Source organism: Parus major, chromosome 3 (genome assembly GCF_001522545.3).
Source record: "Parus major isolate Abel chromosome 3, Parus_major1.1, whole genome shotgun sequence".
Classification (NCBI taxonomy): domain Eukaryota; kingdom Metazoa; phylum Chordata; class Aves; order Passeriformes; family Paridae; genus Parus; species Parus major.
Window position 1 is genome coordinate 60,410,639 of NC_031770.1, and position 17,430 is coordinate 60,428,068.

Sequence of the window (17,430 nt, forward strand, 5' to 3'; positions counted from 1 at the left end):
CAGAGATGAAGGTTACAGAAACAAGTAATAAAGAGTAATTTTAAACAACAGCAGTATCCTTCCCTCAAAAGGTACTATGGGTTCCTGCATGTGGATTACAAAGAGAAATGATCTGTAACATGGTTAAACCCAGAAAGCATTAGATACCAATTATCCCTGATAATGACTACCCTGGCTTTCTAAATGGAGTAGATTTTCAGGGGAGCAGTAGCCTTTCTCTCATGTGACTACACCTTGGTTTTTGTTCTGCTGCTTTTGGTGATCTGTTGAGAAGCAACCTATTTCAGACTAAAGGACACTTTCTGTGTAATGACATAAGCATGAGGATACCACCAGTTTGTAACTTATTCCACATGAAGATGCTGCGAGGGGAGAGGTGAAGTGGCATCTGCTGCATGCTGGGTGGAGTGTGAGAGAAGGGCCAGAGGGAGAGCAAGCACACACACCCACCCCTTCATGCCAGTGAGTAGAGAAAAGGCCACAGCCCTAGAAAGCAGGAACTAGAGGACCAGAAAGCCATTTACTATTCTACAAGTAAACATCTCATGGGATTTTACCCCTGGCTGAAACCTATTTATATTTTTCATATTTTTACCAGGCTGGAAAAGTTCTTGTTCCTGATCCTTTTTACACCAGGCTGTTATGCAAAGAGGTGCAGACTGAATGGCTGTGCACTTTCATGTATATTATATTTTTCTCTGTAGAACAGTGGTTTGTGGGGTTTCTTTCAGGGCCTATAAACAGAAATAAAACTACTGCTGACTTCAAACTTGGCTTTGTGGATGACCTTATTTAGAGGATCAAAATTCCCAGTAGAATGCAGATCTCAGACCAGATGCTGTAAGGTGAATTAATGTACAAAGGTGAACTGAAACTGGATGGAGGACAGAAGTACTGCAGATTAGGGTTCACATTATGGCTTGGAAAAATTGTTTTACTATTTATTTGTGTGTAAATGCTTTCTTACTATTCAGTGTTAAATATTCCATATTTAATATCTGAAAAAAATAACATTAAATGAAGTAAGGGTGGTAAGTTGATAGATTGTCTCTGCTTTGTCTTCTGTTTTTTAATACCATAACTTATTTGGAAATCCAGGTGCATAAGCACTTCTGCATGTGTGTAGGTGTGTGTGTGTGTATATATACACACACATATTTATTCAGCTGTATATATACATGTATACATGCTGTTGCAAGGAGGGGAACAAAGATGGTGAAGGGCTTTGAGAGGAAGTTGTGTGAGGAGCATCTGAGGTCATTTGGTTGATTCAGCCTGGAGAAGAGGAGACTTGAGGGGAGACGTCATTACAGTTACATCTTCCTTGTGAGGGGAAACAGAGGGGCAGGCACTGGTCTCTTCTGTCTGGTGCCCAGTGACAGGATCTGAGGGAATGGCCTGAAGCTGTGTCAGGGGAGGTTTAGGTTGGGTATTAGTGAAAGGTTCTTCTCCCAGAGGATGGTTGAGCACTGGAATGGGCTCTCCAGGGAACTGGTCACAGCACCAAGCCTGGTAGAGTTCAAGTGTTAGGACAAATCTCTGAGGGACATGCTATGTGTGACTCTTGGGGATGGCTCTCTGCAGGGCCAAGTGTTGGACCCTTCTGACTATGCTTATTCTATAGTTCTGTTAAATTTATAGTATGTCTACATACATATGTGTAGATGCTTAAACACATGATGCCTTTATCTGTATTTTGACTACTGTATTGACACACACATGTTCAAAAATTGTCACCAAAATTATTTCCTTGTCTCTAGTGTTTACACATTTAAGTAACTTCTTTTTTTGATTCATTTAGCAGCAGCAACAGAAGAACCTGAGGTGATTCCGGATCCAGCTAAACAAACAGATCGAGTGGTGAAAATAGCAGGAATAAGTGCTGGAATTCTGGTATTCATCCTACTTCTCCTTGTTGTCATATTGATTGTCAAAAAAAGGTAGGAAAATGATCTGTGCTGATTGATCTTTTTTTTTCCCCCCCCTCCCTATCAAACTATTTTTAAAGGGTGTTTTTTACATGTCTTTAGAAAAAAGAAAGTTTTAGGAGTGGTAGGTCCTTTTGGTCAATTTTTGAATTAGTTCCTTGTGTTTTCTCTTGGTTTTGCTGTGATTCTTAGGATGTCTTTAAAGATACTATCTCTTCATATTTAAGATCTGATAACTATACATTTTCTCATACTATTTATTTCCAAGGATTTTTAAGTTGGAGATGGAAGAATGTACAGATTGTTAAAGTGGGTGGATTTGAAATTCATGTTGCCTTTTTTATTTTTTAAAGCAAAGAAAAAATAATAACTTATTGCACTTTTCATGTTTTAACCACTTAATGAATATTATTTTCTCTATGCGGCTCTAATGAGTTATTTGTATTTATTTGTATGTTACACAACTTGAAAATAATGTAATTTTATACCTCTCTTTATGCTCTTGTAAACTTGGAGTTTTTTCTTAAAAGTCATACCACATCACTGTAAAATTATCTAGTGAGTCCTTAGTGCATGATATTGTTTAAAAGTGTATTAATTTGAGTGAATTTAAATTTTTTTCAGTGCTTTCTTAGACAGTAAGCAATATCGCCATCTTCTGGCATTGTTCAATGCTCTCCCTGCATCCCAATGCTCCTACCTGTAGTAACTTGTGCTATCCTATTGCTTGGTCAGTGTTTCGAAGCCTAGCCTTCCCAGTAGCTGCAACTCTTTTAACCTGGCATAAAAGTCCATAATACGTCCCTATAATTCTGTAGTTATAGTTTAGAAACCAGTTCCTCTCTCTTTGTGCAACCCATCCCTGGCGGGTCCCCTTCATGTGGCACAAGCCGATTTCTCTTGGATAGAACGAGCCCTTTGCCTTCCCGTGGTGTGTGCGTTGCGTTCCCTTGCCTTTTTCAGAATTTGTCATAAAAAAATATTTTTGTCATTGTTGCGTATATTCCTCTGAAATTCAGCTTGCTATTATTTTTTAAAGATTAAGATCATTCTCTATGTTATGATTGCTGGTTTGCATTAGATTTTTTTAATTTATTGCCTTTTTACAATTATCCCTGGAGATATATAACTTGGAGAAGAAACGTCTGCATTAGAAACATTAGGTATGCTTATAGTGTTCTGTGTTAGTTAGCTACATATGTGATTTTTCCCAAAAGTGCTTTTACTTTTCTCTGTTGTTTACCTCTGTGATTGAGAATTAACACATATGCAAAAGGTTCAACTCATCACGTGCAAAAAAGACATACAGTCAGCCAGCCTTCTTTATTTACACCACTTTTGAAAAACAAAAAAAAAGAAGTTGTTTTTCAGCTTTTAGGTGGAAATCTCTATATTTTAGCTTTGTAGCAAGGTATGTGCTGGGAAATACCATCTTAGTGCGTGTTACAGTGGTCCCCTTATGTTTAATAGAAAATTCTCTGTGTGTGCACGTGTGTTTGTGTGTGAGAACAAGACTGTCTAACACTACAGAGTGTCAGTCACTTCCAGATGTGATTGACTAGTTTTGCAAATAGCAAACAAACAAATCCATGTGTACATTTATCCTGTCCTTTTTGCCTCTTCCATTCAGAGTCCTTTTAGGCTCAAGTTTTTGCTATTGAATTGTTTGACCAAAGTGAGTTAATTATATATGTGAAGTAATATTTTTAAATTTCACCTTTCCCCCCCTTTCCCTCCTCAGAAACTGTGAAGGCAGTATTCTTTTAGAAATTATCGTCATTCTATAGCACATAATATTTCTAAACTCCTCTAGTATTTTGTATTCTAAATAGGTGAGAAATTAACCTGCTTAATGAATCTTTAATGTTTAGCAATTTTTCATCACGATAGTTTAATTGGTTGTCTATTGCATATGTTGTAGGTGTGCCATTCTTCTCCCCCTCTGCCTTTAGTGAAAATGGGCACTTTTTTTACACCAGCTTTAGTCAAGGTCTCTTACAAAAAGCGTAGAAAAACTGTGTTCCTGAGTTAAATCAGTCCATCTAGTGAATCAGGGCAATTCATATAATGAAGCCAGCAGCAGCTGTAAAGACTCTGACACATTCACACATACAAAAACACACTTCACGTAGTTGTGGTGGGACTGAAAACCGATCCGTCTGAATCATCCTCTGTAGTGTACCTATTCAGTGATCCATTATGTAGTATCCCTTTTGGTACCCGAATTGACCACAGCTTATTAGATGGAAAAGTCAATAAAACAATGGTTTCTGCATTTTTATTGGTTTATTAAATCGTATGCACAGCCACCGCTATCTCAAACTGATTAAATGCAACATTACATTTTATTGAAAAATGGAGTACTTAAGCAGTTTTCTTCATAAGCTCGAGATGTTTTAGGCTTTGCCTGATCATTTTGTACAAATTGGTTTGAAGTTTTCCTCAATGAAGCTCTTAACAGCTTTTACAGACTTTTACTGGAGTAATCAAACCAGCTAAGAAAAGGGATACTGCATCTTTAACAAGCAATGCCATTTTTATTTTCAAAATCATTGTTGGACTATTTCCAAATGTCCTTCATTTCCTTCCATTTGTTTACCTTCCATGTTTTTAATGCTTAGCATGACTACATCAGCATTTCCAGTTGTAAGATTTTAAAATAGAAAGCATATGTTTGCATTCAGGAAATGTGTGGTGGATATGCCAGTACACACATGTCTGCTGGAAATGTGCAGTTTTCTTTAAAATGTGTGTACTCATATAGCTACACACAGTACGCATACAAACATATATGCATACAACTGTGTACTGATAAATATGTTAAAGTGAATGACAAGAAATTGTTTTCTGATTAAATGTATTTATTAATGGAACCTTTATTTTTTTGTGACTGAAAAGTAAAAGGCATATCTGCTGACAAGATTTGTACACAGCTGTTCATTTGTCATGACATCTAGGCAGTAATCATTATATTATGCTGAACTGCATGTTGAAGTTACACAATCCATTTAATTTTCAAAATTTTTGGCAATAAGTGAAATCTCAGCATGTAATTTTCTCAAGTGATCTTTCTGAAAAACAAATCATTTTTATACGCTAGGGGTTTTTTAATTTTTGTTTTTGTTTGTTTTTAATTGCATGGCAAAGTAAGGCTAGTTTGTGCATGAGCAAGTTGAAATGCTAACCAAAGAAACATGAATTTTTCAACTTTTTTTTTAAACGCACATTTCTCTGCTTTATTGGATGTGACAGAGTCACGCTTTTCATTCACCATTGCTTCTCTTTTTCCACTGTCTGTGATTTGCTTGCCAGGAGGAGCTACTATTCTTACTCCTACTATCTGTAAGTAGAATACGGGTGACTTATTATTTTATGTGTTTTAAAGATGCAGTATCCCTTTTTAAAAAAGAAAAACAGTCTCTATGATTTTACCAAAGTTTTATTTATAAAAGTTACCTTTCCTTGTTCTCAGGCTTGAAAAATTGTTTGTAGCATTGTTCCTGTTATTCTTACCCTGTTGTTTCTTTTTTTAAAGGGATATTGTATTTCTAACTGTATATTGAGACTTTAGCTTTTTGTTACAGTTTTTTCCATAACTATCACTTTAATTTTATTATAATCATAATTTAATTTGCATTATGGTTCACAGGAACACATCACACAAAGGAAAAAAAAATCTTTTCCCATTTCCAAGTTAGTGAAATGTGCCTGTAAATCACAAACTACATCCTTCAGTATCAGTTCAGGAGTGATCTTGCACACCATTTTCCTATGCAGGTTGTAGGCAGATGCCAAACTTTTATAAATAGTTTATGGTCTGCCTCTTTTGCTTTAGGGGTACTTTGCATACACATCCCAAAGTGGATCTTATTTTATGGCATTGGTTTGTATAAAGTTTTGCTTCATTGAAGCAAAACTGACTTTTTTAATACTTTGTGACCAAATGAGTTTTTGTGAGCGCTGTGACAATTTTGTCTGTGATTGAGCAAGCAGTTACACGCATCCTTCATTTTAAATAAATGCATAAAGCACTTGACTTCAGAGGAGTTCTGAGGATTTGCTTGAGTGCTTTGATGAACTTCTGGTGTCCGATAATAATGCTCTTCCACATTTCTAAGCAGAGTTAGTTGACTTCTTTAAACAAACTTTAAAATAATTTTTTTTTAAAATATCAGCTGGTTTAGTTAACTGCCATTCTCTTTTATTGTGACAAATTATAATTTCCGTGTTAAAAAAACAGTTGCTTCTACTCAAGATAATTAACCACACAGTTTCATCCTATGATGGAGCACCTTTCCTCTCCAACCACTGTAACACCCACCTGAGCAGATTAATCCAACTGAATCCTTTCAGCAGATAATGAGAATCATTTATGCTTTCTGTCAGCCTCAAGTTCTTTAACCTAATGATTCGCTTAACTATCACGAAGCAGGGATTGCATGTGCCTTTAGCTGAGCAAGGGAATGGGAAAAAAAAAAGGAAAGGGAAGGAAAAAGAAGTCGTCAAACCCCAAGAGACCCAGGAGCTGCTGAACAATAAAGCTGTCCTCCCATTTCCCAGCAGCTTTGGGTTGCAGCGCCACAGCACAATAGGCCTTTTTAGACATTGAAGCAGAGCATAAGAATTAGAAAGTAGCTACTGTAATAAGCTAATAGCATGAAAAAGCCTTAATAGCTGTTGATTTATTTAGCAAATCTAGCAGGTTTTGTTACAAAGTGATGCTTCAAAGAAAAGCTTAGTATCGTCGAGAGATGAGATGTAATAGTCGTTTTTGTTCTGTTTCTGAGGTGATGGTAGAAAAAGGTAGAAAAAAAGGTAGAAAAAGGTGATCTTCAATGTATAGAGACTATTTGAAAGGCTCTGAAATTTAAAAAACTCCTTTGAACTAGAAATGTTAGTTTTATGGAGGCTTTGATAGTATTGGGAACCAGCTATAAAACTCAAGCAGTTTCACTCTTAGAAGTCCTTATGGTCTTCATTTGTTCAACCAGAGTATCATTTAAAACAGCTCCTCTTAAGTTAAAAGAAATGTGTGGAGTAAATGTATAAAATAAAGCATTTTATGGGGGACAGCCAACAGATTTTTTTATTTTTCGTGTAACAACTGATACAGAACCCCTTCAAACAATAGTTTGATGAAAAAATAATAGGTTTAGAGACCACCTTTGAGATTTTTGTAGCAAGAATGTTACTGAGTAGTAATTTTCCAACTATTCCATCTGTAGATGGAGCAAAGGGGTGGGGGTGGGGGGAGGAATCTGACAAAATAAGGACATGAGTGTGATTGGTGGAAGAATCTACTATTCATAGGAGGACTTTGTCCATCCATATTCTATACTGTGGTCCCTCATTGTGAAGCAAGATTGTTAACTTAAGAAACAGCCCTGTCATATTTTCTTAAATATGTGCAAGCATGAAGCACTTCTTGCTCTCTAGAGCAGTGTAGGTCCTATCTGGTGAACTTTCCTAGGACTCAACAAGTAAATGGGAGGACAATTTACACTAATATTCTTCATAGAATGCCGGAGTAGTTGGTGTTGGAAGGAACCCTAAAGATAATCTAGTTCCAAACCCCCTGCTGTGGGTCAGGGACACTTTCCACCAGATTTCTCAGAGCCCCATTCCACCTGGCCTTGAACACACCCAGAGAGGGTAGGTCCACAGCCTCTCTGTGCAACTGCTGTCAATGTCTCACCACCTTGATAGTAAAGAATTTCTTCCTAACATCTAATATTATAATATGTAATTGGTATCTAATATTATCCTTGTTTGCTCTTAGAACGTGCATGGAATATTTAGAGTTGGCCATCCTTTCAGTAAAGAGAAATGTAAGATAAACACTGTCTAAACAATTACCAGAGCATTTGATGGTATTCTAAGCAGAAGAAGCTTATGACGATAAGCTGTGTTTTAAACATACGTTTTCAAGAACTCAATATATTGAGTGATGATTGTGTCTTTCCCATGTGGTGTCAGATTTATCCAGCTAAGCAGGTTGGCTATCTAATGTATTATAGTCATGGCTTCAGTTGAAAACAGGAGGATTTCAGAACAGTTTGGTGCACTTTATGGGTTTCAGCAGAACCAAGGTGCACCTCATGCTGCTCTGCACACTTCCTGCTACTTGAGATTCATGCTTTATGTTATAAGTGAAATATATTTTCTGCTTCCATTTGAAGCAGAAAATCCTGGAGATTTTGTCCTGGAGACAGTGAAAATCACTTCCAGTTCTTTCTCAAAAGGGAAGAATTGAGCGATATTTCTGAAGTGTGCACTTTAAGGGCACTGGGTGTTAATTTGAGGGGCTTAGTTGTACAGATTAACTTGGTATTTGACTGTGATACAGTCAGAGTATAAGACTGTTAATGTCAAAATTGCAATATTCCCAAACTGCATGAAAAGGTAGAATGATAAGAGTGGTTTTGTTTTTTAAAGAACCAAAGTTAAGTATCAGGACCATAGTGTGGTATCCTCTTGTATATTGAATGGGCAGCACAACCTTTTACTTAAAACATAATATAAATATATAATATAAATATTTATTGAATAATTATGCTTCTTTTGTTATTTCATAGGTTTTTTGACTAACAAAGTAATTTAGAAGGTTACATGACTCTTTTTCCCAACAACGCAAGCTATGGGGAATGAATTATCCATTTAAAAAATCAAAACAGATATTTAAATGGAGATGGTTGATAAAACTGCATGCACAGATGCTTCTTATTTGTCATTTCAGTTAAAATGTAATTATAGTCTCTAATTTGTTTATATTAGTGTAATTACTCCACAGGGGGAAAAAAAAAAACCTACTACCAGGGTACAGAAGTAAGCTCTTCCATTGCAGCATTTTGTGTGTACAGAAAACACGAGACCATGACTGTTTCATAGCAAGGCGCACAGTTTTATCACACGCTGAAAAAAATCGCACGCAGGGAAATAAGTCAAACTTTTCCGCTACTCAGGATTTTAGAGAATGATTACTGTACACATCAGCATTCATCAAATATTAAGGTGGTTTACTTTTTTTTTCTTTTTGGCTGGGCAGCAAACTTGCAAAGAAGCGCAAGGATGCCATGGGAACCACCCGTCAGGAGATGACCCACATGGTGAATGCCATGGACAGGAGTTATGCTGACCAGAGCACTCTGCATGCAGAGGATCCCCTGTCAATCACTTTCATGGACTCGCATAACTTCAGCCCCAGATGTAAGTAGACAGTGATAGATACTCCAGAGTGTAGGTGAATATAGAAAGACAGAAAACAATTCTGCTTTTTAAGGAAAATTCTTTTACGCTCCTGGTTTTCCAGGAATGCTGGTAAAGGAAAAAGTTGAGTAGGGATGTTTGTATGTTGTCCTTATTGGAATGTGCCAAATTATTTAATTAAATATTTGCATGTGCTTTCACTATGCAATGATATTTGTTTTAGAGAAAGTATTATACTTGTAGAATACCTCAGTTAAAACTTGAAATTGAGTTTTCCAGCATGAGACTGTTTAATGCCAGCACATTAAATATTACTGCATAACACCATGTCTGTATTGAATAATAATATGAGGTCCAAATTAACTTCTATTCTTTTGGCAGTAAGGACATTAGAACAGAAGGAAACATTGACAATTTTCAAGGCTGTTTGTGAAGTTTAAGAACAAGCTTGTTAATATATCTGAAAATTTGTTCTATATTTGTATTTATTTTTTGTAGACATGCTGGCTGTCTGGTTTTGAAAAAGTTTGGGTTTCTGACTGTTAAGGGTTATAGCTGCCACTGTACACCACTCTTGCCTCCCAGCATCTGCACTATGCCTTGCCAAAAGCAAGGTACTCCACTGGCAGACTGAATATTTCAAAACTAGTGTATAAATTACAGAGGGATAGAATTCTACCATAGAGCTGGTAGGAGCCTGAGCTTCTCACAGCTCCATGGACTTGTGGCTTGGCTTTAAACAGATCTGAGCAGCCTGAGCTGCTTCTGAATTGCCATCTTTTGGGAATGACACTCCACGTTTCTTCTCATCTCCCATACTGCTTACTATGCTTGAGCAAAATACATCCGTAAAGGCTCTTAAGCTCTTTCCTGGTTGTTGTAAGGGAAATGGGTTTTGGAGGAGGGTTTATTGCTTACCAACCTGCTAAGTGCTAACATTTTAAGTGTCTAATAATCAATTATAAATGGGAGTATCAGCCTGGTTTCTTACACAGTTTTGGCTGGAACAGATTGAAAAGTCTCCAAAGTTTGATGTCTTATTGGCACTGGAAGCTGTGGAGGAAGGATTTCAGAGGCAGTTTGATATGGACTGTGGTGGAGGCTAAGAATTTATCAGGAATTTACATGGATATTAGTGAGCCAGGGCTGCCAGGCACCCAGGCAGCCTTTCAGGTGGACTGATGTGATGCCAAGAGCCCATGAGCTCCTGTCACCGCAGCTGTCCTGGCTGGCCATCACTGGTTTCTACCACTCTGGGTGTGTGATTTTTTGTGTATTGGAGGATTTGTTTCTTCTGACCATTGTCTGTGCTGAGACAAGTCTTCCAAGCTTACAGGGTTCCCTGCTATGTGACAAACTTTCAGGCAGATTGTTTGAGAACTGAAGCTTCATTCTGTTAATTCTGTTCTACAGACACTTCGATGTTATAATTTTTTGTTCCAGACTGGAACAAAACAAATCCTGAATTCTGCCATTTCTGTCCAAAACAGTGCATTTATCTCTGCATGGTTCTAGCTGTGATAATAAAAGATAAAATTTTATGAATTTTATTCAGACATCTGCATCTGTGTGTCTGTGATTTTCCGATACTCATTACGAGCCATCTCTTTGGTATTGAACATTAAAAAAGCTATTAACAATAAAAATGTATATAATTTTTTTAATTACCTGGAAAACTTTATAGAAATACCATTTTATTTTGATATTAGCTATTCAAGTATTACATGAGAGGATGGGTTTAAAAGAAAAGAAGTGAGTTCTATGAAAGTGAACCTTTATTGTGAAGTGAAAAAAACAATAGTGAAGGAGGAGCCCTTTCAGAAACTAAATTACATGTAATGCCTTCTTTATTTCATTTCAGTAAGGATCTCTTTGCTTTTATCATTACATTTCTGAAGTCTGAAATCACTGCCTTTCATAGCTCTTTTATTCAGGATGCTTTCTAGAACTGTATTCATTTTGGTTTTCTCTTGTACTAAAATTAATGGAGTTTAGTTATCACTTGGTCATACTCTGAAGTATATTGTTTTTATTCTTAAAAATACACAAATTAAGGGTAATGTGTTTCTTCATGGGCTTTGTTTTCCTACAGTGCCCAATGATCCACTTGTGCCGACAGCTGTGTTAGGTGAGGACCCTAGTCCTTCATTATCCATTCCTGCATGAGTTCTGTCTCCTTGCATGGTTGAACGTTGAAACAGCTTGTTTTATGTAAAACTATGCTGTTGCCAGAAAATAATTCTACACTCAGTTCATCAATTCAGAATTAGACTGACAACAATTTTAGAATAAAAATTATTTTATGTTCTCATTAAGAAGTTATTCCTAGTCACTGCTAACTGAAGAGTAAATGAGGAAATATGTAAATGGAAAATACTAAAATTTTTCTCCCCAGAGCTTTGAAACGGAATTCCAATAAACTGACATGTGAAACTAGAGCTCTGTTAAGAGATCTTTAAACATAAAATTGAGGTCCACATTAGCATTTTTTTGCACCCAAAGCTCAATTTTCTAAGTAACAAGAATGAAAAAAAAATAGAAAATGGAAAAACTTTCAGAACATCTAAGAGGAAACAACTTTTTTGAATGTTCTGAACCTGTTCTTCTGTATGCCTATATTAATTACATAATTTAATTGGTATTAACTGGTAAATTTCTCAGCTTTGTACTTACTTTAAAAAGAAGAACATACTTTGAAATGGACAGGCTGCATATGTCTGCTGCATCGAACACCAAATGCAGATTTTAGAGTTGTTTAATTTTTTTTTAAATAAGAAGATAAAAGTATAATTTGTACCCAAGTTCTTGGTTGGATAAACACAATGTGAAGTATTGAATTTCAGTCAGTTGCTGAGGTTATTTTAGAATAAAAGACAAATATCAGAAATGGATATGAATATAGACATGTTGAAAATTAGATTCCTAGAAGTAAAGCTTAAAGGGACCTGGTGGCAAAGAAATCCCTTCTGTTTTGAGAAGGGACATTATACATAAAATACAGATTCTTTTTGTATATCATCTCATTATGTTTTAAAAATTTGTAGCAAAGAAAATTTTGGTCTTGCACTGGAATGTTTCAGTGCCTCTGTCCTCCTTAGTAAGAATAAATTCCGATTCACATTAGTAATTGACCCAAAGGTCAATTTTCTGAGTATTAATTACTATTAACTGGGTGTTACTACTAAGTATTATTTCACCCCTAGTTTTTCATAACTAGGCTAATCTAGACTAAATTTTCATTGCTGTGGATTGAGTCATCTCCTTTTGAGAGACTCATAGAAAATATGGAAAACTGTCACGTTTCTGTCCTTTCAAAACTGTCTTTGACACATTGAAAATCTCGTGTGCTCAATTATTTCTCTTTTAGTTGAGTTTAACCCAGTTCTTTCACTCATCATCTTGCAGGTGATATTTTTTAAATTTGTTGTCATTATTTTCCTCTGAATGCTTTCCAACTTTCCAACTCATAGGTTGAATTTTAAATTGCGGTACCCCAGATCAGGTAGCGTTCTTGGAAGAAATCTTAATGCTGAGCTGAGTGAAATAGGTACCCCTATGCCCCACTTTTACTGTTTCTGTTAACTGAACTCTATTTTCTCCTTTTTATTGTGTTCATGTTGCTGACTTTCATTGAGATACCTGTTACAATCACAGTTATCATTTTCCAGTCCATTATTCCATTCTCTATTTATATATTTGACTTCCCTTTCCAACACGCGCTATTGTTGCCTTCACCATTCAATTCACTTTGTTGATTTTCGCATTGTCTCCTAAATAATCAAGATAACTTTGAAATTGGATGCTGTGCTTGTGAAGTGCTCATGGTACCTTCCCACACAGTGCCATACTGCCATGGTATTTTCTGCTGTGGCAGACACTGTTACAGACAGCTGTGGATACTGAGGGCAAGGAACCAACTGCAGAGCAGCTTAATAATTCCTATCTGCTTTTTCATCTACTGGTAATGATATTCAGGGCATGATAACTTCCTCATATGAGCAAACCATTGATAGTTGGAAGAGGTACTAATTTTCATTGAGTGGACTGATATAGTGGAGAGAAGTGTACAAGCTTTTGGGCACACCATGTAGTAAAAGCTGGGTATCCATTGCCTTGTTCCTTTGGAACTGCATCGTTTGGCCTACTCCATTTTCGTATAGCCTTCGCTCAGCCCAGCATGATAAAACAGTTTTCTTCTGCCTTATTTAGAGAAGAGGAATATTTTATGGCTTCTAAATCATAGAACATGTTTTTTTATATGAAACTCTTATTACTTTGTAGCTATACCAGTTTTCTTTCTCTTCATGTATAGATTATTAATGCTGCTCTCCATTCTTTGTACATTAGCACTAAGTTAGTATGACAATTTTGCTTTTCCCAGGTCCCTATTATTACACTGATAGTATAATAATGTGGCCCTTATATTTTTTAAATGGCTTTCATTGTTACCTATTGTGAAGATTTAACAACTTTGAATGTCACTTTCTGTTAGCCATTTTCTAATATAGTCCTGAAATAAATTTCTCACGTTCTGTTCACTCATTGTTTTTTTGCTGCTTCAATGGGTTAAAGTGCCTATTACTGGTAAGTATTCTGCGAGGAATGGGGAGAACTACAAATCCTGAGATGGTTTGAAATGTGTGTGATTTAGTATGGGTAACACTACAATAAAAAGTGACTGCTGCATGTCACTTGCCTTGTTAGGCAGGTTAGTGAGGCATAAATTAGGTACCGAAATTAGCAACTCAGGTGACAGTTCAAAGAGTCATGTTTCTCAGGAGATTTAATTTCAGAAGGCATTAATAGTGTTTGCATTTTGGTGTAATTGTACAAAATCCAACCCGTAGGGCATTCATTTTTTTCCTAGAATGTTTTGCTTCCTAATCTAGATTCTTTGAAAGGAAAATGGTAAACTGATTTCAAAGAAGTTTAGGAGGGGTTGACTGCCCACTTCTCATTTCAGTAGCTACTTAGATTACAATTTTTCTTCCTGTGCAAATTCATTTGATCTGATAATTACTAATTTGAGTAAAATGACTGTTTCACAGAAGGAATTGACAAAATGTGATGACCTCATGCAGCTTTGACATTGGCTTTTGATATGAGAATTCATGTAACAGAGCGTTAGAAGAAACTTATTTGCTTGTACAGGGGAAAAAGTTGTGACTGAAATCAGCCCACTCAAGTCTCATATTTCTACTAAAAGACTTGAGTTTAAATGACCACTCTGTAGTGCTGATTCATCTTCCTAAGTGGAGGTGGTGTTCTGAAGTGGTGGCATAATTGCTTCTCTTTTTCACTGGGTTCTCAATTCACTCTTTGTTGCCTTTAAACAACTGATGTGCTGATGCCACTATGGAATTATTCTAATTTATTGTTTAGGGTGTAATATCGCTATTGATATGTACTGGCCCTTAAAAAGTTACTTTGGTTGATAGAGTCTGGAGTTCCCAAGTACATTAATGTCATAAAGTTTTGTAGCTTCAAATAAAATGCCCCTCAGACATCTTTATTGCTGGATGAAGGACTGCAAACTTTTGTATGTGTTTGCTGCTAAATTCTTTTACATACTTCACAGTATTTATGTGCTGGAGAGTAAGTGCTTTGTGTTCTCAGAAATTAGAGAGGTTTTTGAAGGTTCAAAATAGATGTTGCTATGTATAGCAGCAGGTGTTACTGCTCTGTGGGTACATAATGCAGCGATTTCTTGTGAATGCAGATGAAAATCACAGTGCAACAGCAGAGTCCAGCCGACTCCTGGATGTCCCTCGTTATCTCTGCGAAGGCACAGAGTCCCCGTACCAGACCGGGCAGCTGCACCCTGCCATCAGGGTGGCTGATCTCCTGCAACATATTAACCTAATGAAGACCTCTGACAGCTATGGATTTAAAGAGGAGTATGAGGTGAGATCTCCAGTGGTGGGGTTTTGCTAGGAAAAATCCCTTTGAAATGGGCAGCCTTTTGTTTGCATTGTATTGCAAAAGCATGGAACAAAATGTCATGGGTTTAAGTGAAAAACAGATTAACAGGCATAAGATTCTTATATATGTAACCCAAAAGTGAAATAGTAAATGGAGGCGAATGGTTTGAGCCTTTACAACTGCCTGGTAGAAAATCCCTGTGTATCCTAGGGTATAAAAAGAATCCTTTTGACATATTGTAAGAAGTTGCCAATCTTGTTCCTGCTCTTTAGTGGAAATGCTGTGTAATCAGTTATGTGAGCTATTTTTAGTGCAGATCTCCTGGATTAGGTTAAAGTAAAGAATTTAACCTGTCTGGTTTTCCAAGAAACATTGACTGGAAGCACTTTCCTGATTTATTTTAGCATCCCGGTAGGGCAATACTGGGACAGCTCCAGCTGAGAAGCAGTAAAGAGATGATAAGGGAAGTAATGTCTTGAAGTTCTAATTAAACCTGTCTGAGCATGTCTACTTACAACTTTAATGTTAAAATGGAAGGAAAAAATTCCCAGTACTGGAGGTTGAAGATGAGTACGTTTCATTTCTGATCTCTGAATCTGTTGCGATTCTTTGGGATTAGAGTATCAGGCAGGACACACAGTAAAGATGGGAATGGGACTGCCGAGGTTGCAGCTAGGTTTACAATGAGTTTTCTCTGAGGAAGTAATCTCTTCTGACACAGTTTTCAACCTTCTCTCCTTTCCGCAGCTGTCTCTACTGTAAACATAAGAACTGGAATAAATAAATGTGTGGTTTTTAAAAGAATATTATGCTCTTTTCCTCTCTTTTACTTAAACATGCTTTGTTATGCTCTGCCTAACTTCAAGGCTAAGACCACTGCTGGGGGGGAGGGTGGTCCCTGATTCCATATCAGGTGTTTTCCTGCTTTCTGCTTCTTCTATCTCTATACATGACATCTATTCCCTGCTTTCAGCTTCTGACTATGCATTAAAGTTCTGACTCCATGGCTGCTGTGTATTTTCTGGAGATAACTTACCCAGGATAAGAGATCATCTGGAAGGAAGGAGTAGCATAGACCTACAACAGCAGTAAAATATCTACGGGCAATGAAGAGAAAGCCAAGGAGAAATAAGAACTTCTTCTATCATTATTGAGAGACCAAAGTCTTAAGAGTTCAAAAATGTAGAATAATTTTGATAGTGACTAGAGGGAGGGATATCAGGAAAGGCAAAAAGAGCAATGAACATTGGCAGAGGAGAGCTCCTGATGTCTCTGTATTAAGGAAAGGTGTTTTACTAAGTAATATGTGGAAAGCAATATAATGCTGTAGTAAACAGACTGTATATTACACTGCCTTGTAAGAATAGTGATCAGTCTCTCTGTGCTTTCTCAGTTTACTGTCATTCCTCCATAGCAAGGATGTAAAAGCAAGTTTAGCCTTCCAGCAATTACAGGATTTGAAATCCCTGTGGAGTTCCTCAGTGAGTTGCCCACTTAATGGTAGCAGAGGGAGAGAGGCTCCCTTCTTCTCTAGATATTTCTGTACCATGCTACTGCCCAGGTGCCTGGGGCAGGCGAGCAAAGCTGAACTTACTTTGTGGTGGGGCAGTTCTTTTAAACTGTTACTTTTGGAGATAAATTAATGGTCAGAATGTTTTCTTTCGGAACATTTTTATTTATAGAGTTTCTTTGAGGGGCAGTCAGCTTCTTGGGATGTCGCTAAGAAGGATCAAAACAGAACAAAGAACCGCTATGGAAACATTATAGCATGTGAGTATCGGTGTCCTCGGTTTGAGCAATAGCGCTACTCGTGTGTTACTCGGGCCGTGCTCTCTCCTCCTTTGCAAGTCTCTGGTGGCACAACTGCTCAATACCTGCAGCGGAGAAGCAGAACTGTGCCTTTTTCAGCTTTTTTTTTTTTGTTGTTGTTGTTGTTCTTCACAGTTCAACTTTCTTCCTTGTATAACTCAGGCTGAATTTCACATTTTCATCTCTGTTGTGCAAGCTGTGGTAAGCATATATCAGCGACACACTAGCACTCATTTGGATGTTGATTCTGTTTATTCACGATCTGTATTGTTTTACCCATGCAATCGAACACGCAGGAATCACGGTGCCGGAGGAGTCCCTGAATGGGTAGTGTTACCTCTTCATCGAATCCCAAGTGCATTGCTAACTCCTTTGTCTCGGTTTCATTAATGTCTCAATATGAATTTGAGCAGGCTTGGGTTGGAAGTGAGGAAACAGTAATCAGCATTTTTGGTTTTCTAGATTACCAACAGTGGAGCTGATGTTGAAAGGGACTTTGAGCAAGTAACCTGGTTTCTTTGTGTCTTTTTAACCAAATGTAACAATGCCAATACCTTTCAGCTGC

The 17,430-nt window shown here is 37.0% G+C and overlaps 1 protein-coding gene across 14 annotated transcripts in view; it reads left to right on the top strand.

Moving 5' to 3' along the window:
- Nucleotides 1-17,430, top strand: part of PTPRK (protein tyrosine phosphatase receptor type K) — a 382,222-nt gene that overhangs the window by 344,090 nt on the left and 20,702 nt on the right. For 2 of the 14 annotated variants that reach the window (XM_015622199.2, XM_015622202.2), the window contains exons 14-21: nucleotides 1,802-1,940; nucleotides 3,050-3,091; nucleotides 5,241-5,270; nucleotides 8,974-9,134; nucleotides 11,227-11,262; nucleotides 13,707-13,718; nucleotides 14,854-15,038; nucleotides 16,739-16,826. In XM_015622199.2, the coding sequence (XP_015477685.1) occupies nucleotides 1,802-1,940; nucleotides 3,050-3,091; nucleotides 5,241-5,270; nucleotides 8,974-9,134; nucleotides 11,227-11,262; nucleotides 13,707-13,718; nucleotides 14,854-15,038; nucleotides 16,739-16,826 (693 nt within the window). Of the gene's footprint in view, nucleotides 1-1,801; nucleotides 1,941-3,049; nucleotides 3,092-5,240; nucleotides 5,271-8,973; nucleotides 9,135-11,226; nucleotides 11,263-13,706; nucleotides 13,719-14,853; nucleotides 15,039-15,803; nucleotides 15,861-16,738; nucleotides 16,827-17,430 lie in introns of those variants that run through there. The other 12 variants (XM_015622209.2, XM_015622211.2, XM_015622210.2 and 9 more) reach the window with 10 other exon arrangements.